General features: G+C 49.6%; 3 protein-coding genes across 16 annotated transcripts; 2 read left to right on the forward strand and 1 right to left on the reverse strand.

Annotated features, from left to right (window-relative positions):
• Window positions 1-9: 9 nt before the first annotated feature.
• Window positions 10-6,278, forward strand: rem1 (RAS (RAD and GEM)-like GTP-binding 1). Of its 7 annotated transcripts, none has more exons than XM_047026400.1 (6): window positions 108-190; window positions 441-722; window positions 942-1,297; window positions 3,253-3,335; window positions 4,052-4,259; window positions 4,389-6,278. In XM_047026400.1, exons 3-6 carry the CDS (start codon window positions 967-969, stop codon window positions 4,664-4,666), a joined length of 900 nt encoding a protein of 299 aa, XP_046882356.1. In that variant the 5' UTR covers window positions 108-190; window positions 441-722; window positions 942-966; the 3' UTR covers window positions 4,667-6,278. The 7 variants fall into 7 exon arrangements, with proteins under 7 accessions (XP_046882354.1, XP_046882356.1, XP_046882360.1 ...); XM_047026401.1 differs by having other exon boundaries at window positions 166-204; XM_047026402.1 differs by having other exon boundaries at window positions 190-204; window positions 438-722.
• Window positions 6,279-10,106: 3,828 nt separating this feature from the next.
• On the forward strand, window positions 10,107-18,861 carry rbm39a (RNA binding motif protein 39a). 8 transcript variants are annotated; one of them, XM_047025325.1, is made up of 17 exons: window positions 10,109-10,239; window positions 11,027-11,089; window positions 11,295-11,358; window positions 12,520-12,569; window positions 12,691-12,864; window positions 13,850-13,915; window positions 14,010-14,063; window positions 14,322-14,439; window positions 14,625-14,783; window positions 14,905-15,042; window positions 15,345-15,410; window positions 15,535-15,739; window positions 16,251-16,337; window positions 16,497-16,629; window positions 17,634-17,739; window positions 17,832-17,910; window positions 18,078-18,861. In XM_047025325.1, the coding sequence occupies exons 3-17, from the start codon at window positions 11,353-11,355 to the stop codon at window positions 18,179-18,181; spliced, it is 1,545 nt and encodes a 514-aa protein (XP_046881281.1). In that variant the 5' UTR covers window positions 10,109-10,239; window positions 11,027-11,089; window positions 11,295-11,352; the 3' UTR covers window positions 18,182-18,861. The 8 variants fall into 8 exon arrangements, with proteins under 8 accessions (XP_046881283.1, XP_046881278.1, XP_046881279.1 ...); XM_047025322.1 differs by lacking the exon at window positions 11,295-11,358 and having other exon boundaries at window positions 10,108-10,239; XM_047025323.1 differs by lacking the exon at window positions 11,295-11,358 and having other exon boundaries at window positions 10,108-10,239; window positions 14,625-14,777.
• Window positions 18,862-19,318: 457 nt separating this feature from the next.
• Window positions 19,319-21,081, reverse strand: si:ch211-15p9.2 (uncharacterized protein LOC562650 homolog). Its single transcript, XM_047026536.1, has one exon. The coding sequence runs from the start codon at window positions 21,079-21,081 to the stop codon at window positions 19,501-19,503; it is 1,581 nt and encodes a 526-aa protein (XP_046882492.1). The 3' UTR covers window positions 19,319-19,500.
• Between the last annotated feature and the right edge of the window lie 855 nt (window positions 21,082-21,936).

Below are 21,936 nucleotides of genomic sequence, written 5' to 3' on the forward strand. Positions count from 1 at the left end.
CATGATCGAAGATTACCATGGAAGAATGGGAAATATCGGAAGTTTGGATATATACTGTATATAGCCTACACAAATAGACCTATGGGGAGATCGCCAGCAGAACGCGCGTCACAAAGCTGCTCTTCAAGGTAAAAAAAAAAGAGAAAACGTCGGCGCGCGCAGCCTCCAATACCTTTCCATTACTGCGGCGGTGAGTTTATCACGGTGACAAAACTTTTTACGTCTCTTAGAAGTAGTTGACGCTGTTAAGCATACCATAATATTGGTAGGAATGAGTAGGATAAAGTAGCCTAGGTACTGAGATATATTTCAATGCAGGTCATGCATTGCCTTACTAACTTCTGTGGCTGTTTGTCTTCTTCTATATCCCTCCCTCTGTCTCTTTCTCCCTCTACCTCTCTCTCTCTACCTCACACTGGAACACGCGCACAAACAAGAAGAGAGAGACCTCTGATTCCACTCTTAAATTTTTAACGGCGTTGTGGAACCTCGCAGGCTGTTGCCATGACTCCGCGGGGGTACAGTTACAGCGCGCACTCAGCTCTTCTATACAACAGCAACAAACCTGATTGATCCATTTGGCCGCGCGCCGCTTTACAACGCGAGAATGACAGGTCGGGCGCTCTGCTTGCTGATGCGCTAAAACTTTGCTGTGCAGTCAGTTCTGCGCTCTTACGTGAGAGAAGTGGGCAAAAACTAGAAGATACATGGACACTATTGTTGTGAGTGTACAGCTGATGAGTTTATTTTCGACGCTTCTGTGTGGTGCTTCCTTTTCTCGCTTCAGGTGTAGGCTAGAAAGTAAAGCACAACTTTTAACAATGAAGTCTGACTTAAATAAGTGTAAAACTATCTTGGTGGGCTGTGACGATAACCGATGACTAAACTCTGTTTACCTCAGTTTATTTTATGTATAATTTATTTTCTCCTGTGGGTTGCAGGGATGTTCCTCTCCTTCTCCCTAAGATGACCCTGAACACTCAGAGAGAGGGGAAGGAGACGCTAAGGAGAAGGGCCAGTACACCCCTCCCATCCTCACACCAGCCCGGGCCGAAGGACCGGGACCCACCCGCCGACCCTCGCCATCCTCCACTCGGCCAGTCTGCCTCCTACCATCCCGGGGACAAATCTCTGCACTCCCGCGCGAACTGGTCGTCAGACTCGGAGGACTCGGAAAGCTCCGGAGCGGATTGCGTGTACCGCGTCGTTTTGCTGGGCGACCACGGAGTTGGGAAGTCCAGTCTGGCAAACATCTTCGCAGGCATTCAGGAAAAGGATGCTCACGATCACTTGGGAGGTGGGCTTTCATCGCAACCACATAATCTTTTAGTTTGTTAGATGTTTTACAGGTTTTGTAGTGTAGTGTATATTGTTGGTCTGCCAATATTGCTCAGCCTATAGTTGACTTTTTATGGATTTGTTATGAGTCTGGAATTGCAGAATGATCCATTGTGATTGATATATTATGGCAAAAGCCATTGGGGGAAGTTTTTCTATTATCAGTCGATGTGTGCGTAGCCTGTAGGCCTACTCTACATTGACTGTCAAAGTGAGGCCTCGCGATATTATTTCCATTTTATTCATTTAACAAAGCTTTTATCTAAAGTGCATATTTCTTAAATAATTTGCAGGGCAGTCAAGCAACAGTCTGGATTGACTATCGCAAAGTAACCACATCAGGCGCGGCGAACAAAGATAAAACCATAGTGCAGGCCGACTACAATAATACAACGGTGCAACTACAGTGCAACATCGTAATTACTGAAGGAACAACAAGATGACATCGATTATCGTGGCTTGCTGATTACAGTGTATTACAATTACTAGCTGATTATTGTCGTGATTGTCCCTGATGACCTTGCTTTACCTGACTTGGTGATATATTGGTCCGTGGAACTGTCACGCGCGATTGACCTTAAAGCATTGATAGACAGTTATTGATCTGGTGGAATGCTAGTGGAGCAGCGGCACCATGCTGTGCTGCATAGCGGGCGGTGTTATCTGACAGGGCAGTCCTGCTATTAGGGTTAGTCTATATTTCAAAAGGGCTGTGCTTCTTTGGGTGGGCGGGAATACTTTATACTAGTCTATAGTGTACCTTTATACACATATGCAATAGTGTAAACTTGCCGTTTGGTAATAAGTCGACTTCTGGTGAACTATGACAAATATAAGTTTTTGTCATAGTCTGGTCCTGCAGGGTTTTAGAGTTAGTAAGTCAAGCTTATAGTGTGAGGGAGAGGTTAATATGATGCCATTGACCATAAACCTGATTGTTTGACTGCTGTTTGTGTCAGAGTAAGATTGAATGTTGGTTTGGGGTTTTGAACTTTATTGTATTTATATTGACATGAGTCACATTGGGAATTGGTGGGGAGGCTTTAACATTGTTTTCCTTTGGTTAATGTTTCGATTTGGTTTGTTCTTTTGTGTGTGGTGTGGCTGTTGCAACATGGTTGATGTGTGGCTGATGTGTGGTTGATGTGTGGTCGATGTGGTCGGTGTGTGGTTGATGTGTGGCCGATGTGGTCGATGTGTGGTTGATGTGTGGTCAATGTGTGGTCGGTGTGTGGTTGATGTGTGGTTGATGTGTGGTTGATGTGTGGTTGATGTGTGGTTGATGTGGTCGATGTGTGGTTGATGTGGTCTGTGTGTGGTCTGTGCGTGGTCGATGTGTGGTTGATGTGTGGTTGATGTGTGGTCGATGTGGTCGATGTGTGGTTGATGTGTGGTCAATGTGTGGTTGATGTGTGGTTGATGTGTGGTTGATGTGTGGTTGATGTGTGGTTGATGTGGTCTGTGTGTGGTTGATGTGTGGTTGATGTGTGGTTGATGTGTGGTTGATGTGTGGTTGATGTGGTCTGTGTGTGGTTGATGTGTGGTTGATGTGTGGTTGACGTGTGGTTGATGTGTGGTTGATGTGTGGTTGATGTGTGGTTGATGTGTGGTTGATGTGGTCTGTGTGTGGTCAATGTGTGGTCGGTGTGTGGTTGATGTGTGGTTGACGTGTGGTTGATGTGTGGTTGATGTGTGGTTGACGTGTGGTTGACGTGTGGTTGACGTGTGGTTGATGTGTGGTTGACGTGTGGTTGATGTGTGGTTGATGTGTGGTTGACGTGTGGTTGATGTGTGGTTGATGTGTGGTTGATGTGTGGTTGATGTGGTCTGTGTGTGGTCAATGTGTGGTCGGTGTGTGGTTGATGTGTGGTTGATGTGTGGTTGATGTGTGGTTGATGTGTGGTTGATGGGCAGAGGACACGTATGAGAGAACCCTGACGGTGGATGGCGAGGAAACCACCCTCATCGTCATGGATACCTGGGAGACTGAGAAAGAGGTGAGCAACTGATAAACAACAACAAATGAAACAAGCAAACCAAACCACGCCAAATGATTGTGTGTGCTGGGTGTGACTGGACAACACTGTCTGCCCCTCATCCTCTCCAGCAGAGCTGGATCCGTCTGCAGCCAAACTATCGACTGAGCAAGGTTGAAGTGGGGCAAGAGCTGGCCAGTCTGTGTTGTGGTGTGTGCGTGTGTGGTGTATGTGTGTGAATGTGTGTGTGTGTGTATGTGGGGGGTGTTGGAGCCTCAGGCTCTAATTACTCCAGTATTGATCTCAGCTAGTCAGTGGAGCGTTGAACGCACATGTTCAGCTCACTGGATGAATGGGCAAGGTTCTCCACAAGGGCACCAAGAGAGTTCTAGAGACCAAAAGGCTCTCTTTCTCTCTGTTTCTCTCTCTGTTTCTCTCACTCTCTGTTTCTCTGACTCTCTGTTTCTCTCTCTCTCTCTCTCTCTCTCTCTCTCTCTCTCTCTCTCTCTCTCTCTCTCTCTCTCTCTCTCTCTCTCTCTCTCTCTCTCTCTCTCTCTCTCTCTCTCTCTCTCTCTCTCTCACACACACAATGTTTGAATGTTCTACTTCCTGCTGTGTGATCTTTCATGGGAGTGGTTCGACATTTGGGACCTCAGACACTTACAAGCGTGTGTGTGTGTGTTTTACATGTGTGTGTGTGTTTGGCATGTGTGTGTGTGTGTGTGTATGTGCACCAGGAAGAAGATGAGAAGTGGGTTCAGGACTACTGCATGCAGGTGGGCAACGCCTACGTGATCGTCTACTCCATCACGGACCGCTCCAGCTTCGAGAGCGCCTCCGAGCTCCGGATCCAGCTCCGACGCATCCGCCAGGCCGACAACATTCCCATCATCCTCGTGGGCAACAAGAGCGACCTGGTGCGCTCCAGGGAGGTGGCCGTGGAAGGTACGCACACATTTTACACACCACACACACACACCCCACACACACACGCCTCTCTTACACACCACACACACTATCACCCGTGACGGTGCCCCCCCCCCCCCCCCCCCCCCCCCCGGTGTTTCCCCCCAGAGGGCCGTGCCTGCGCCGTGGTGTTTGACTGCAAGTTCATCGAGACGTCGGCCTCCCTGCACCACAACGTGAGCGAGCTGTTCGAGGGCGTGGTGCGTCAGATTCGTCTGCGCCGGGACAGCAAGGAGACGGTGGAGCGCCGTCGCAGCGTCTACCGCAGGAAGGAGAGCATCACCAAGAAGGCACGCCGCTTCTTGGACCGCCTGGTGGCCAAGAACAACAAGAAGATGGCTCTGAAGGTTCGATCCAAGTCCTGCCATGACCTCGCCGTGCCCTAGTCACCTATGACCTTTGACACTGACCCAGGATGCAGTGATTAAGAACTCCTGAGCTCTAGCCCCAGAGAGGGACTGGGCTCTCGTGAAACTGTGACCTTTGACCCAGGACGTGGTGACCTGCGACTCCTGAGTTGAGTTTTGGTCCTGGGAGTGACTGTAACCTATGACCTGTGATGTTTGACCCAGAAACTGGCCATGTTCTCGCCCTCACTGTGCTCTAATGACCTTTGACCCATGATGTGGCGGTTCTCGAGACTTCTGAACTACGTTTTTTCGACAAGAACTGAAGAGATCTAGTGTCTAATAACCCCTGATGTTTGCCCCGGGAACTTTAATTTCCTATTGACCTATGAATTTTTATGTGCTGCGCTCTAATGACCCTACAAACTATGGCTGATCGTGCTAGAAAAACTAAAATCCATTATTCAATCCAAAGCAGAGAGAAGGGTCTATCTGGATACAACGGTCCTCCTCAAAGGTGTCCCTCCTTCAACCCCTCACCCTGCAGCCCCAGCACTTTACATAGGCAGACTGATATAGCTGGATTTCTCCTTTTCCTGGATCCTCAGGAGTCATGACAACCGACAGTCATGACAACATGACAACCGCCTTCTTCTCTTCCACCCTGGGTCCGTGTCCTCCGCCTGTTGTCTCCACACATTCTCATGTTTTCGTGGGGTGAAGTGACCCACAGCTGAGCTGGAGTTCTGTTTTCTACTGTGTTTATCTCCGCTATTGGGAAAGAATGCTGGAGGAAATGTCAGGCCAAAGACATGTACAGCTAGAGGATCCCAGCTCTATGGTGGGAGATAGTTTGTTAGACAATTTATCAAACTGTACGCCTTACGAGTGACAAGACAGATGAACTGTTCTTGCATCTATGTAGATGTTACAACACATATTTTTGTCAACTTTTTTTTCTCTAGTCTCACATTTAGAGAGACGTTTACTTCTTTGACAACATTCATGTTTTCTATTCATGTAAAGCAAAGATTTTTTTCACAGTGAAAATAAGGACTAGCTTAAGTTGCTGAAACTTGAGGAGAGTGTTGAGCCCCGGGCATCACGATGTGTCAGAGACTGCGTAGAACATCAGCTCTGGCACTGACTTTAAAAGCCTGAACATCGCCCCAGGACCTGGAAAACAACAAATCAGGGTCTAAGGGGACATTTTTGGATTCCCATAAACAGGATTGGTTGTTCAAATCCCACCTGACAAGCTTGTTTTTTCTGTCCATATGACCATGATGTTTTTTTAATGATTTTCAGTCAGTCTGGATCCTGCTCTCTACGTCTGCACCATTCCCTGCCTTTCTCCTGTGGCTTCCCCAACAGGAGTGGCTAATACAGTCCTGAGGAGAACACACACTGGGTTCTGTTGTTCTAGAACCAGCTTCCACTCAGCTAACACTATCCTCTACTACACTACAGACAGATCTTCTACCGGACTGACCTGTACCATGCTAGAACCAACCTGTGCTGTAGCTTTATCTCAAGTAGATTTTGATTCTACTGTTCTAGAACTCTCTCCTATTAGTTTGTCTTGGACACCCAGGAGTTTGTGAATACAGTGCACACATTCATATGCTGTATGATGTTTCAAAACAGCCGATTCAGAAATAAAAAGAATTGTGAATTTATAAACAGTGTTGTGTGGTTCTAGGTTTGGCTGTGGAGGAGAGATTTGGTGAAAGATACGCTTTATGGTACAGGACGTTCGTTTTGGTATGGTGGTAGTGATACTGGAACACCTAGCTAAATCTATATTAGTCGTGAGGAGAATGTACACCACTGTACTGCTAGCTAGCAATGGAGGCTGATGGAGGATGTGGTACTACTGCTAAGTGGTTATGGAGGCACTGGTAGTGGCCTGGGTCACTAGTCGTAGAATACACAGAACAGAAGGGGGGTCTGGAGAACGATTTCCAGACTAAACTCGCAGGCTGAGAAACCTGGTCTGTCGGCTAACAGAGAACACTGCTTCTGGAAAGGACTGTCCCCCGCTTAGCTAAGTATTATTATTTGTTTATTTCAACAGAGAGCCATGCCATGTCACAGCTCTTTCATAAGTGCGTCCTTGAATATAATAACGTTGCGTAATATATACTTCAATAAGGCTTTGGGTACTGAGTTATCTGATTAAAAGTGTGATAACTCCAGAATTGCGAATAATACTTCATTGTGTCGAAGCCTTCCGACAGAACTCGTCAGCATGTGTGTTTAGCATGATAATAGAAAGTTGAGGAGCTGATGCGAGGTTCTTTTGTCTTTGCCTATGAGTAGGCCCTCCTGCTCCTCGTTGGACTCCGCACCCTCCGCAACTACATCTGTCTTCTCCCAGCTCAGGGGTAGAGAGACAGACAAACTGACAGACAAGCATACAGACTCACAACCAGTGTTGTATTGTCATTTCCACTTCGTATCAGCAGCGTATCGGTCATTTCTGTGTGGTTTCACTGCATCAAACGGCCCCACTCAGACATTTGAACCAAAGCTGTTGTTGTTTGAGACAGGTTCGGTTGTTGGCAGGCGCTTGGCTGTTTCACTGATTTGTGAATATGTGTGTGTGAATGTTTGTGTGTGTGTGAATGTTTGTGTGTGTGTGCGAGCGTTTCCGTGTGTTTTAGAGAATGCAAGGAAGGGGAGCAGAGCAACATGGAGGCCAGCCCTGCTGTCACAGGCCTGGGTCAGCTCTTTCCACTTTCCCCCCTGTTACACCCAGAGAGGATGGGGAGTGGGAGGTATTAAGGAGGAAGTGGGGAAGGAGAGGGGGAGATGGGGAGGAACAGGGGAAGGGAGGCGAGGGAGGATGGAGGGGAGGAGAGAGGCCTGTTGGCTCAACGTTCAGTGCATTGATTTGGTCTGGGTAATGGAAAGAATGCTTCGCTCTGCTCCCCTAACGAACCCTCACACACATGCACACAAACACACACAAACACTCTCTTAAAGTTAAGTGCAAGAATGCAACAACACAGGGGCTTCGCACATACACACACACACACAGTACAAACATGTTTTCCCTGTCTACCAAACGCAAAAAAACTCCACAAGATTTAGAGATATCGCATTAATGTTGCAATAGGATAATATGCATGTTAGATGATGCCTTGCTTTCCAGATTCTCTGCCTCTTACCTGGAGAGACAGGTCATAGGCCATAGACATCTCTCCTGGCTCTCATAGCAGAAGAGCCGACACTGCTGTCTAACACCACGGGGAAAAACAGCCAGGGAACCCAGTGGAAAAAGTGAATAAGCATGGGGGTGGGGAGCTGGTGGGCGGGGGGGTGAGGGGTGTGAGTATGTGTGACTGGAAGATGAACGGCTGTGCGCTATGCTGGTCGCCAGACAAGTTCCTGTAACGTGTCAAGAATCTGCCGTTCTCCAGATGTGTGTCATGTTTATACTGACCGACTCCCCCGGGGACACACTCTCTCTCTCTCTTTCTCTCTCTCTCTTTCTCTCTCTCTCTCTCTCTCTCTCTCTCTCTCTCTCTCTCTCTCTCTCTCTCTCTCTCTCTCTTTCTCTCTCTCTCCCTCTCTCTCTCTCTCTCTCTCTCTCTCTCTCTCTCTCTCTCTCTCTCTCTCTCTCTCTCTGTTTCTCTCTCTGTTTCTCTCTCCTTCTGTTTCTCTCTCTCTCTCCCTTTCTCTCTCTTTCTTTCTCTCTCTTTCTCTCTCTCTGTTTCTTCTCTCTTGTTTTCTTTTTTTTCTGGCAACTTTCTCTGATTCTCTCTCTCTCTCTTCCTTGACAACTCTTTCTTGTTTTCTCTCTCACACGTCTTCTCTCCCAATTGTATTTGTCACTGTCCTTGCTTTCGGTTGTTTCTCTCCCCTCCTCGCCCCTCACCCTACTCTTCCGACCCCATGGTCAACTTCCTTTTTCTCCCACATCCTCCTAAGAGTGTGAGACAGAGAGCAGCTGTGTGGGAGTGTGAGTGTGTGTGTGTGTGAGTGTGTGTGTGTGTGAGAGAGAGAGAGAGAGAGAGAGAGAGAGAGAGAGAGAGAGAGAGTGTGTGTGGTGGTGGCAGAGGGGCCAGGGGACATCTACCGGTCTTTATATCTCCTCTCTCGCTTCAGAGAGGAATGCGTTTAACGCTCTTTTCATTCGTTTACGTATTTTCAATTTCCAGTAATCTGAGACACGTTCATTGATAGTGCTGGCCCACTGAAGAAGATGAAATGTTTAATCTCTAATCATCTCACAGTATGACACACACACTTGCGCAGGGAGCGGCAGCACAGATAATACACACACACACACGCACACACACCCACACACAAACACACATGCAGGACTCAGTGTCCACCAAAGAAATGCCTTCTCTGTATGTTTCCCATTCATGCTGTCCTTTCTCCAAGGGTAGCCAGGAGCAGTGGGTTTAGGGACCAGTTCCAAGTGCTCGTGCCCATGTCTTGGTCAGGGACTGGGTTGGAGAGCAATCTGTTCTCTTCTGTTTGTGTTTATTAGGTTTATGCATGTATGGGGTTCTTGTGGAGGAAACACTTCTGAAGCACGAAGAAAACATGCAATATCCACACGGAAAGGCCCGGCAGATAGGCTACCTGTGTACCGACAGGCCTGGGGAGAGCATGACCCGGTGAGAACATACCTCCAGTTCCAAAGGTGCCCTATGCGGGAATCAAACCCAGGATCTTCTTGCTGTGAGGCTGGTAATGTTTATGGGTCAACTGTTTGTTGTCTCTGCTCTCTCTTCCTCTCCCCCTCTCTTTTTCTCCCTCTCACCCCCTTATCTCTCTTCTCTCTCCCAGACATCTGAAAAGAGACTGGCGCCGTGAAGGATAACAAGCGAGTTTACAATCCGTAAACCACAAATATCCTAACAACTGTGCAACACAAACATTTTGCCTACATAAAAGCTCAATGTCTTCCTCAACGTCCACACGTAATCAAAAGAAAACTGTTGGCTGTTTGTGTCTCAGCATCAGATGTTTCTTCACGTTACATTAGATTCACTCTTCTTAAACACAAGGTCTTTTTGTAGACATATATAGCAACATTTATAGGTCAATACGATATCCATTTGCTCAACAAAGTGTACATTGTTTTTCCGTAGCTCACATGTAGGCTGTAAGTATATAACCTAGTTCTACAAGAACTGGAAGTTACAGAGACAGTAATACAGGTGTGTTTTCTGAGTGACAGAAACGCAGAAACGCAAATAAATGACCGGCTTTGATTCTCTGGCTCCCTCTGCTGCAGGAAACAATCATTTTAGACAGCCTGACCCAGGGATTAAGCAAAATTATATTTTTACATTTTCCACTAACGCTTTCTTTCTTTAAATGGATGAACATAATCAGCTTCTTTAAATAAAAAACACCGAACACACTTTCCAAGTTGTGGTCACGTTACATAATACTTTTGGGGGGTTTAAATCTTGAAAACAGTCTCGCGGCAGGACACAGTCCTCGCGCTCTTTCAGACAGCAGTCACGCAGCACGAGCGGTAAAGGTTGCGTGCATGCGCCATTAGATGAACGCGGGGAACGACGAAACACAACAATCCTTTTTTCGTCAGATCTGATCCAAAAACCAGCCGACCAAGACTGCTAAAGGTGCGTTATTGTTCTTTTTTACACAGTAAAATCATACTTAGACGTAACAATAACGTAACTTCAATCGTTTTGCTACTTTAGACGGTGAAGGTAAAACACTCGTGGGAGGCCTAGTTACCTACGTTGACCATAACTGGTTGCTGGCTAGCTACGTTATCACTGCGTGTACCCCTGACGATCATAACAAGCTAGCGTATTTTGTTATTGTTCGTCAAGTTTAAGAATGCCATACATGTCCAACATATAGAGCCCGATTAAACGTTATTAATCCAGCAGAAATGTTGTGCGTAACTCAGGCGTAGACGTTCGTCCGAATACTAGTCAACGTGAACTCGCTGCTGCTATCCCCCGGAATTGGACTCGTTAGCCAGCTAGCTAACAAGCTAACGTTAAGCCAGGCATTGGTCAAAATAGTTGTTCACTAAACATGCAATGTTGGTTATTGTTTGGACGGTTTATATGTATCATTCCCTTGCTAATTTTAAACACATTTTCGTAACGTCTTACATTTAAAGGTAAACGTGATAGTAATTGTGTTGAACTCGTTTGTTATGGTTGTCAGGTTCTTCCAGCAAATATACTACACCCTGCTGGCCGCTACTTCCTTCCTAAAATGTCCCCCAAATGAACCGTCACACAGTTGAAATACCAGACTATCGTCACACATTTGCCTGCTGGAGTTGATTGAATTAACTAGAATACTTTCCGTTCCATGCATCCTATCCTATTACTGATGCGATAATGTAACGTGTTGTGGCCATAATGGATATGATCTGTTCTCCCACAGAGTTCCAGCACCATGGCAGATGATTTTGACATTGAGGCCATGCTTGAGGCTCCATACCGTAAGGTGGGTCTACCCTCAGTGCTGCTGGTGGCTGAAATGTACTAACTCCATTGATGTTGACCACTTAGTCTCTGTATTGTTTTGTCACCTCTGCCCCAGACCCCTCAATTTCTAGACTACCTTGCTCATTTGTCTGTGATGCTGATAATTTGATGCTGCAAGTTCCTTTTCAGACGATGAATAAATGCCCATCTATCTCTCTTTGTAGACTTGCCTAACGATATCTCACCTCTACTTCCATCAATTCCAGTGTGATCTGTCAAAAAATGAAGGTAGTAATTGCCCAATGTATTGCTGTACTGTGGTCCCCTTGGTAACAATATTGTTGGGTCATGGAGTGGCCGGTTCCACAAGGCGATTGCAGTGGATGAACAAGAACAATGTAATATGAGTCTTATGATGAAGACCGCCGACTCCACATTATTCGAATGCATGGAATGGTACGAGTGCATAGCTGCTAATGATATAGACAACCTGGTACAGACCAGCGTCTTTTGTGTAATGCTATAGGGAGCAGACTCACCCCTGAACCACAAAGACTGCATGGTCTGCTATTACTGAGGAGGGAGTTGGGGCGGATCAACATGTCCACTCTCACCCCATGCTGCTGTGTATGTCCCCTTCTAGTGAGAGGGACCCTCAAGGGCTTTCTTTTTTACCACACTGGTTCCACCAATGACGCGTTTAACCTGTAGAACAGCTGATGTCTCCTGACCTATCACGTGGCTCCATGTAAGAGTCCCTTCCAAAACGATGATTGACTAGACTCTAGAATGTTATTCTGTTCTGCATGCTTTCAGTAGATCATAACATGACACATTGTTCCACTAAGCCAGTATGGCTCCAATGGCAGCATTGCACAAGCAGTAGAGATAAACAGTTTTGACCAATAGAGAAACTCCATGCATTTAGGACCTTTTTTTCTACTTTTTTTTTTCTTCAAATTTTTTTTTTTAGCAGCTCATATCATCTAATCTTGCCTGTGGTTGGTTGGGTGGCAGTGACTAAGCAGTGTGACTCCCTGTCTGCTTCAGGGCGAGCTGATGTGAGACAGAGAGAGAGAGAGGTGGCAGCAAGCTCTTACAGTCCACCCTGGGAAATGGCTGAAGACCTGAGGACAGGCCTCACCTGCTGGAGCCGGACCAGTGTCTGGCTGCTCCTGCTGGGCCCTAGGCCCCAGCAAGCAGCCCTGGTCTGGCTGGCTGGCTGCTGACCAGACTCTGAATAACTGACCCACCCTAGTATGGGATAGCCAGCCCCCCCCCCCCCCCCAACTCCCTCTACTGTAGCAGTTGATGATGCTGTATGAACCCCTTTTAAATGATCATTATATGTTCTCTTGTTCCCCCACCCCCACCCCTTTTTTTTTATCCTGACGACTTGAAATGTTGCCCTCTTCGTCCTCATGCTGTTCTTCTGTCGACCCTGCTTAGGATGACATCAAGCCCAGTAGTCCTAACGGACACGAGGAGCGGAGCAAGAAGTAGGTCTCACACACACACACACACACACACACACTATTTACAACAAAAGCACCAAGACCAGTTTAATTTCGTCACAAGTCAAATGGTCACACGCATCCCCCACCCCCCCCACCCCACCAGGAAGAAGCGTAGCCGTAGCCGAGAGAAGAAGAGGAGCCGGAGCGGCGACAGGAAGAAGAGCCACGACAGGAAGAGGAGTCGCAGCCGCGAGCGCAAGAGGAGCCGCAGCAAGGAGCGCCGTCGTTCACGCAGCCGAGAGCGCGGAGGACGCTACAGAGACCACAAGACCACCTTGTATGTATCCCCTCCACCACGCCCTGTTCAACACCACCCTGTTCAACACCACGCCCTGTTCAACACCACGCCCTGTTCAACACCACGCCCTGTTCAACACCACGCCCTGTTCAACACCACGCCCTGTTCAACACCACCCTGTTCACCACCACGCCCTGTTCAACACCACGCCCTGTTCAACACCACGCCCTGTTCAACACCACGCCCTGTTCAACACCACGCCCTGTTCAACACCACGCCCTGTTCAACACCACGCCCTGTTCAACACCACGCCCTGTTCAACACCACGCCCTGTTCAACACCACGCCCTGTTCAACACCACGCCCTGTTCAACCCCACGCCCTGTTCACACCACCCTGTTCACCACCACGCCCTGTTCAACACCACGCCCTGTTCACCACCACGCCCTGTTCAACACCACGCCCTGTTCAACACCACGCCCTGTTCAACACCACGCCCTGTTCAACACCACGCCCTGTTCACCACCACGCCCTGTTCACCACCACGCCCTGTTCACCTCCACGCCCTGTTCAACACCGCCCACGTTCAACACCGCCCACGTTCAACACCGCCCACGTTCAACACCGCCCACGTTCAACACCGCCCTTTGTTCTCGTTGTCTGTCAGCTCTGTCTGAGGGGGGGGGGGGATGGGCGGGCGGGCTTGTTTTGTCTCTGGGTGAAGGGATGGCCCTGCAGAGCTGCACAGGGCACAGCAGGGAACTGGTTCAGTGAGGCAGAGGAAATGGAGCGCTCCCCTCCCTTCAGTCCCAATAGAACACCCCCCTTTATGGGCTTCTAGTGAGGCTAGGGCTGTCACATGGTCCCTAGTACCCTCTCTCTTTCAAAACACACTACATTCCACCCCCCCCCCCCCCCCCCCCCCCTATATACACCCATCTCTGTCCTGGCCCCAGGCCCTGCCCTGTAGCACAGCAGCAACAGCACTCTTAGATCACTGAGACCAACCTTGTTTTCAATCACAGCGCTGGGCCAAAATTTAACGGTGGTTCCAGAGGCAAGATTGGCCCTCCAGCTGCCATCAAACTAAGGTCTTTATAACACTCCTTTCTGTGTTTTGAGTGGTGTGTGTGTGTGTTTGCATGGATGTGAGGAGAGTACTGAATCATGTCTTGTCTCTTTCAGTCGTAGGCGCTCAAGAAGCAGAAGCCCTTTCAAGAAGGACAAGAGTCCAGTCAGGTGAGCTGCATGCCTCCAAATCCCCATTCACGGTGGCCATGGTAGCTCACTGGAGAAGTACCATGTAGGCAGCGGGTTCGAATCCAGCTGTGGCCTGTTGCTGCATGTCTCCCCCTCTCTTTCCTGTCACGCTTGACTTAAACAACTGTCCAACAAAGCATGGTCCCAAAATATATATTACATGAAAAAATTCATTCCCCCCCCAGAAGTGGTAGTGGTTTGCCTGTGTAAGTGAGTGTGTCCCTGTGTGTGTTTCAGGCAGCCCATAGACAACCTGACCCCAGAGGAGAGAGATGCACGCACCGTGTTCTGCATGCAGCTGGCCGCCCGGATACGACCCAGAGACCTGGAGGAGTTCTTCTCAGCCGTGGGGAAAGTCAGTCTGCCGTCTGTCTTCCACCTCCCCTTCTAGAAACCCTCACGCTCTTTTGGAGTTAATCTGGATTCTAGAATCGACCACTGATTCTACGGCCATTACTGTTTCTGGAACTATTTACCTGTTTACTGTTACTGTTTAGGCATGAACTGTTAACCCCCGTAACCCCCCCCCCCCCCCAACAGGTGCGAGACGTCCGCATGATCTCAGACAGGAACTCCCGGAGGTCAAAGGGCATCGCCTACATCGAGTTTGTGGAGGCCAACTCTGTCCCCCTGGCCATCGGCCTGTCTGGTCAGAGACTGCTGGGTGTCCCCATCATCGTCCAGGCCTCACAGGTAATGGTCAGTAATCACCTCAGCACCCACACGCCCCATTTCCACCCAAGTGTTGTGCAGGAGCTGTCTACATGTGACCGTGTGTTTTGTGTTTGTGCGTGGACGATGCTCTCGCGTGCGTGTGCAGGCGGAGAAGAACCGAGCAGCCGCCATGGCCAACAACCTGCAGAAGGGCAACGCGGGGCCCATGAGGCTGTACGTGGGCTCCCTGCACTTCAACATCACAGAGGAGATGCTGAGGGGGATCTTCGAGCCCTTCGGAAGGGTGAGCCTCCTCCTCCTCTCCCTCCTCCTCCCCTCCCTCTTCCTCCTCCTCCTCCTCCTCTCCCTCGTCCTCTCCCTACTCGTCCTCCTCTCCTTCCTCGTCCCCTCCCTCCTCGTCCTCTCCCTCCTCGTCCTCTCCCTCCTTGTCCTCCGTCCTCCTCTCCCTTCTCCTTTGCCTCCTCCTCCTCTCCCTCCCTCCTCGCTGGCCTGTGGGGACACGCTCCCTGCAGCCAGGTGGCGCTGTGGGCTAGCCTGTAGCGTTAGCCTAGCCCTAACCCACGTGTCATGTTTGTGAACCTGCAGATAGAGAGTATCCAGCTGATGATGGACAGCGAGACGGGCCGGTCTAAAGGATATGGATTCATCACGGTGAGCCTCTCTCGCTTTCTCCAGCCGTGTTTCTCTTTCCGTTTTATAACAAGATCACCTATAGACACTTTTATTACTTTCACAATCTGTGTGTTTGTATGACCCGTGTGTGTTCTGTGTGTAGTTTGCGGACGCCGAGTGCGCTAAGAAGGCCCTGGAGCAGCTGAATGGCTTTGAGCTGGCGGGCCGGCCCATGAAGGTGGGTCACGTGACGGAGCGCACCGACGCCTCCAACGCCAGCTCCTTCCTGGACAGCGACGAGCTGGAGCGCACCGGCATCGACCTGGGTACCACCGGGCGGCTGCAGCTCATGGCCCGCCTGGCAGAGGGTGAGAACATGTGTTGGCACGTCTACACACAGAGGCCTGTACTGAAGATACTGGTGGAAGTCTTGCTACCTGGATGCAAGCTAATGCTTTGGTGTGTGTGTGTCTCTCTCCCTCTGACTCCCTCTCTCTCGCTCTCTCTCCCTCTGACTCCCTCTCTCTCTCTCCCTCTGACTCCCTCTCTCTCCCTCTGACTCCCTCTGACTCCCTGTCTCTCCTCTGACTCTCTCTCTCCCTCTGACTCTCCCTCTCTCTCCCTCTGACTCCCTGTCTCTCCCTCTGACTCTCTCTCCCTCTGACTCCCTCTCTCTCTCCCTCTGACTCTCCCTCTCTCTCCCTCTGACTCCCTGTCTCTCCCTCTGACTCCCTGTCTCTCCCTCTGACTCCCTCTCTCTCTCCCTCTGACTCCCTCTCTCTCTCCCTCTGACTCCCTCTCTCTCTCCCTCTGACTCCCTCTCTCTCTCCCTCTGACTCCCTCTCTCTCTCCCTCTGACTCTCCCTCTCTCTCTCTCAGGTACTGGTCTTCAGATCCCCCCTGCTGCTCAGCAGGCCCTCCAGATGAGTGGAGCCATCGCTATAGGAGCCATGGCTGCTGTCTCAGGTAGCCCACCTGCTCCCCCTGGGGGCACACACACACACACACACACACACACACACCTGGATTCATACAATTGACTAACAAAACCCAAATGACGGGGGAACACTTGATTTAACGATACCATTGTGCCACTGTAGTCACACCCTGTTTGTGCATCCACAGCTGCCATGAACCCAGGGATGAACATGAATATGAACATGAACATGAACCAGGGCATGAACACAGCCATGAATCTACCCTCCCAGCCTCTCGCCACACACTGCTTCCAGCTGTCCAACATGTTCAACCCACAGAAGTACGTAGCGCACACCTGCTCAGACATGCTCTCATACACCAGTGGTCTTCAACCCTGGTCCTCAGGGCCCACTCTCCTGCATGGTTTAGATGTTTCCCTGCTCCAAGACACCTGGTTCAAATTAACTTTCTTCTTCTCTCCCTGTGAACATCATCACTACTAACCTCCTTCTTCTCTCCTTGTGAAGATCATCACCACTAACCTTCTTCTCTCCCTGTGAAGATCATCACCACTAACCTTCTTCTTCTCTCCCTGTGAAGATCATCACCACTAACCTTCTTCTTCTCTCCCTGTGAACATCATCACTACTAACCTCCTTCTTCTCTCCTTGTGAAGATCATCACCACTAACCTTCTTCTCTCCCTGTGAAGATCATCACCACTAACCTTCTTCTTCTCTCCCTGTGAAGATCATCACCACTAACCTTCTTCTCTCCCTGTGAAGATCATCACCACTAACCTTCTTCTTCTCTCCCTGTGAAGATCATCACCACTAACCTTCTTCTTCTCTCCCTGTGAAGATCATCACCACTAACCTTCTTCTCTCCCTGTGAAGATCATCACCACTAACCTTCTTCTTCTCTCCCTGTGAAGATCATCACCACTAACCTTCTTCTTCTCTCCCTGTGAAGATCATCACCACTAACCTTCTTCTTCTCTCCCTGTGAAGATCATCACCACTAACCTTCTTCTTCTTCTCTCCCTGTGAAGATCATCACCACTAACCTTCTTCTTCTTCTCTCCCTGTGAAGATCATCACCACTAACCTTCTTCTTCTTCTCTCCCTGTGAAGATCATCACCACTAACCTTCTTCTTCTTCTCTCCCTGTGAAGATCATCACCACTAACCTTCTTCTTCTTCTTCTCTCCCTGTGAAGATCATCACCACTAACCTTCTTCTTCTTCTCTCCCTGTGAAGATCATCACCACTAACCTTCTTCTTCTTCTCTCCCTGTGAAGATCATCACCACTAACCTTCTTCTTCTTCTCTCCCTGGTCCTCCAGTGAGGACACCCCAGGGTGGGATATGGACATCCAGCACGACGTCATCGAGGAATGTAACAAACATGGCGGAGTCGTTCACATATACGTTGACAAGAACTCCACTGAGGTGAGCCTGTCGTCCAATCAGAATCGGACGCTGCAGAAATGATCCAATCAGAAGTCAGTTGCTATTGATTTTTTTCTTTTCCTTATCACCAGGGTAACGTGTATGTGAAGTGTCCCACAATTCCTGCTGCCATGGCAGCCGTCAACGCCTTACACGGGAGATACTTTGCTGGTAAGACGCAACAAAGGGTTTCTTTGTAGTCTCAGTGACTTAAAAGGATGTAGCTGAGCCTCATAGTACTTCAAAAGGGACTTGACTGTTTCTGCGTCACCCTGGTAGCAAAGCGGTCGATGTTTTACGTAACTGTCTCTAACGACTTGTCTTGTTCTCGTCCGCAGGCAAGATGATAACGGCGGCCTACGTCCCCCTCCCGACCTATCACAACCTGTTTCCTGACTCTGTAACGGCCACTCAGCTCCTGGTCCCGCCCCCTCGCCGATGATCTCATCTCTACTCTGCCCCTCCCCCCCACTGCGATCTGATTGGACACTGTACCTTATCAAAATGTCCCTCTCTTTTTTTTTTTTCTTCTATTTCTCAAGTTTCGACATCTCGTCTGTACGTGCTGTTGATTTTTCAGTCCTGCAGGTTCTGCCAGTGTTTTCTTTTGATGTTACTAGATGTCGAGTTATGTTTTTGTTTTAGGTTTCCTCTTCAGCTGGGATTAGAGGGGCAGGTTCTGAAGGCCTCAGGGGGGCGTGGCCTGTCAGCAGTCTGTCCCCCTGAGGGGAGGAGCTTAGATGCTCTGAGGAGGAAGTGGGCAGATTCTATGACCATTTTATCTTTATTTTTTTTCTAAGTTTATTCTTGTGGATAACAACATTGTCTTGTGCTTGATAGCTTCGATGGGCATGTTTTCTCCCAGAGGAGGCGCTGAACAGTAGACACAACCTGGTCACAGCGAGAGGAGGGGTTCCTCCCCTCAGACGAAAAGCATTTCGGTTTCTCCTCCAGCACCAGAATATTCTCCAATGATTAAGCTCCATGAGCTATGGAAATGTAGTGACTGGTAACTCATTGTGCTCATATATATAGAGAGAGACCATTTGGTATTTAAGTATCTGTTTTCTAATCAAGATTTGTTTTTGTAAAGACCTTGATTAAAATTTTATTTTAAAGTCAGGTCTGCCTCTTCATTATCTCGTACAAAATGTGGAGCAATTTGTTGCTTTGTGAGAAGTAATATTTTTGTCAATTTTTTTCCCCCCCTAACATTAAAACGGAAATGCATCATAGCTACGACTGACTCAGTACATTGAACAGTAGCTTTTATAATCCTTGCATGAATCACAAGCCATGTGTACTTACAAAGAGAGCTCAAACCAGGAAAGTAACAATCTGGTGGGAAGTGATATGAATGATAATGTGGGGAAAAAACTTTCTGTTTCCCATCCTGCTTCACAGTGTCTGTGTCAGAAGTCTGCATGTGGCAGTGCTTAGACATGCATCCCAGCTGACAAGCTGGTAGTTGGTTGGAGCAAGGAGTGCGTCTTGTCCCATAGCTGTAAGTGTGCTGTGATAGTTCTAGGAGTGTTATAATAGATCAAGTTTCATTTTTCATGTACCGATATGTTGATTGGTTGGGGTGTATGTTTTGAGAGAGATCGAGGTGTTTTTATGGATGCATGTGTTTGGATTTGAGTCTGGGTGTATGTTAGTATCTAAAGGTGTATTTAGGTAAATCCAAATGTATGTTGATGGCCGAAGGTGTACTGGATGCATCTGATTGGCTGTAGGCGCACCGGCTGCATCTGATTGGCTCTAGCTGTCGGGGCTGTTGAGGTGGATGACGGTGACGGTCACGTCGTCCCGGTACATCCGGCTCAGGTCCTGCGGCAGGCTGAGCATCTTGGCCAGGCGGCGAGGGTCCACCCCTCCGTACCCGTCGCCCCCCAGCGCGTGGCGGATCACGTGCGTGGCCGTGTTGTCGTCCTCTAGGGCCCACAGTGCCCGGCTCCTCCTCTCCAGCAGGAGGCGCTGCATCTGCCCCAGGGTGGTGGAGGAAGAGGCGGAGCTAGACACCGGCTGCTGCCAGCGCAGCCCCGCCAGGTGCTCCCCGATCACCTGCACCACCGTCTGCCGGTGCATCAGCTCCCACAGCCCGTCGGTGGCCAGGACCAGGAACTTGTCCCTGGGCCTCAGCCGGTGTCGGGTCACCTCCGGCTCAGCCGTCAGGTACGGGGGCGTGTGGTAGTTGGGGGGCAGGGTCTTGGAGAACTCGCTGGCCAGGGACTGGATCTCCGGACGGGTCTCGTGGATCCGGCTGACCATCTCCCCGCTCCACTTGAACTTGACGTCTCCGAAGGCCCGGAAGGGCATGAGCAGCCCCAGTAGGCGGTCGTGTTTCACCGCGGTGCGCCTCTCCTGGGCGGGGTGCTCAGACAGCACCCTGTGGAGCTCGTCCGGGTTGTTGGCGTTGTGGTCGTTGGTGATGGTGAGAGCGTTCCAGCTGCCGTCGTCCTCCTGCACGCCCAGCACCGCCCTGCTGTCCCCCAGGTTGGCCACGTGGAGCATGGGGCCATCCAGGTAGGCCACGCAGGCCGTGCAGCCCGACAGGGCCACCCTCAGCGGGGTGAAGAGAGAGAAGGGGTCCCCTTCCTCCCTGTGGTCCACCTGGGCCTCCAGGGAGATGTCGTTATCCAGCCTGCGGAAGGCCTTGACCAGGGCTTTTGGCACGTCCCTCTCCTGCTCCTCCTCGTGCATCTCCAGGTCGATCCTCTCCTGCCAGTAGGTCCTCAGGCTGCTGAAGTACAGCTTCCCCGCGTCCGTGCTCACGTGGTCGTTGGGGTGCTTGTGCCACTGCAGCATGGGGAAGACGGGCCTCTCGTTCTCCACCGCCTCCTCCATGTCCAGCAGGGTCTGCAGGGGCAGCAGCGCCACGGCGATGTAGTAGAACAGCCTCTCGCTGACCGCCTGGGCGCAGGCGGAGCCCGCGTGGCCGTCGAACACCCCCAGCAGCACTCCCCTGCTCTGCAGGCAGGTGGCGGCGCTGCGCCGGTCCTCCATGGGGGAGTTGGAGGGCAGGACGTTGCTGTCGAACCCCGACGCCCAGTTGGCCGGGCTGCGGGCGTCGTAGCTGTTCCCGCTGACCTTGTAGCTGTACTCGTTGGCTTTCAGAAGGTTGTTGATTTTGGGAGGGGTGATCTGGCTGGCCTGGTAGTCAGTCCTGTACGTCCTCTTTCCACCGAGGCATGCTGGGTAGTGTAGTTTTCTCAAGTGAGTGAGTGAGGCCGAGGAATGGTAGGGTCTGGGGCAGAGGCCAGGGCAGCCCTGAGAGAGGGATCTAGCCCTGGTTATCTTCAGTGGAGACTTGGTCCAGTGCAGCATCACCCAGCGTGGCATGGTCCAGGGGTGGAGGGGACCAATCTGAAGTGGTTACTTTTCCTTACCTTGGTTAGAGACATAGAAAATGCCTTGGGTCAGAATGTAGATAGATGCTTTACAGAACAGAGAAGTTTGTGAGATCACAAATGGGTAAATATTTTGGGGTTTTCAATGCTTGCTTCTACTGGTTGAGAAAACTTCATGGAAAATAGTTGTTCAGCTCTTCTACCGCTTGGTGATTTCCTTTTAGGGAGATCAGTTCAAATATACAATTCTGAAAAGGTGATTAAGACTTACGGAGAGACAGTTGTATGTGAAGTTGGCTTTGACACAGAGCACTGTCAGTTGTAACTCACGCGTGATCCTGTGCTTTCAGACTTGTGGCTAAGTACTTTGTGCCAAAAAGTTCCCCAAATAACCTCCGCATCTCACGAGCAGATACATTGTGGATAAATAGGCTACAGATATTTAAAAACGAACAACCACCCTCACTTAAGTAGAAGACTGAAGACAGACCGCTTACCTGAAAATCTGTGATCGCGATAAGAGCCTGGTCACATTGTCACTTGATTTTTCCCCCCCTCAAGTCATTGTGTTCCTGCTGGTTTAATACATTAACCATAACTGCTCACAGAAGAGTGCAAATCATTTCTACTATTTCAAACACTTCTCATGAAAGACACCGTGGAAGATGTGAGTGGCTTCATAAGCGAAGTGTCGATTTTTGCTCCTGTACTGTCTACACAAGCTGGTCTGACCTTTGACTGGAACATAATCATGCGTCAGTTTACCAATGGCTGATCTATAAACTAACCGGGTTGTGGTGAAATACATACACCACGTTTTCCTCCTCCCAGAATGGAACATGTAGAT

This window comes from Hypomesus transpacificus, chromosome 9 (genome assembly GCF_021917145.1).
Source record: "Hypomesus transpacificus isolate Combined female chromosome 9, fHypTra1, whole genome shotgun sequence".
NCBI lineage: Eukaryota > Metazoa > Chordata > Actinopteri > Osmeriformes > Osmeridae > Hypomesus > Hypomesus transpacificus.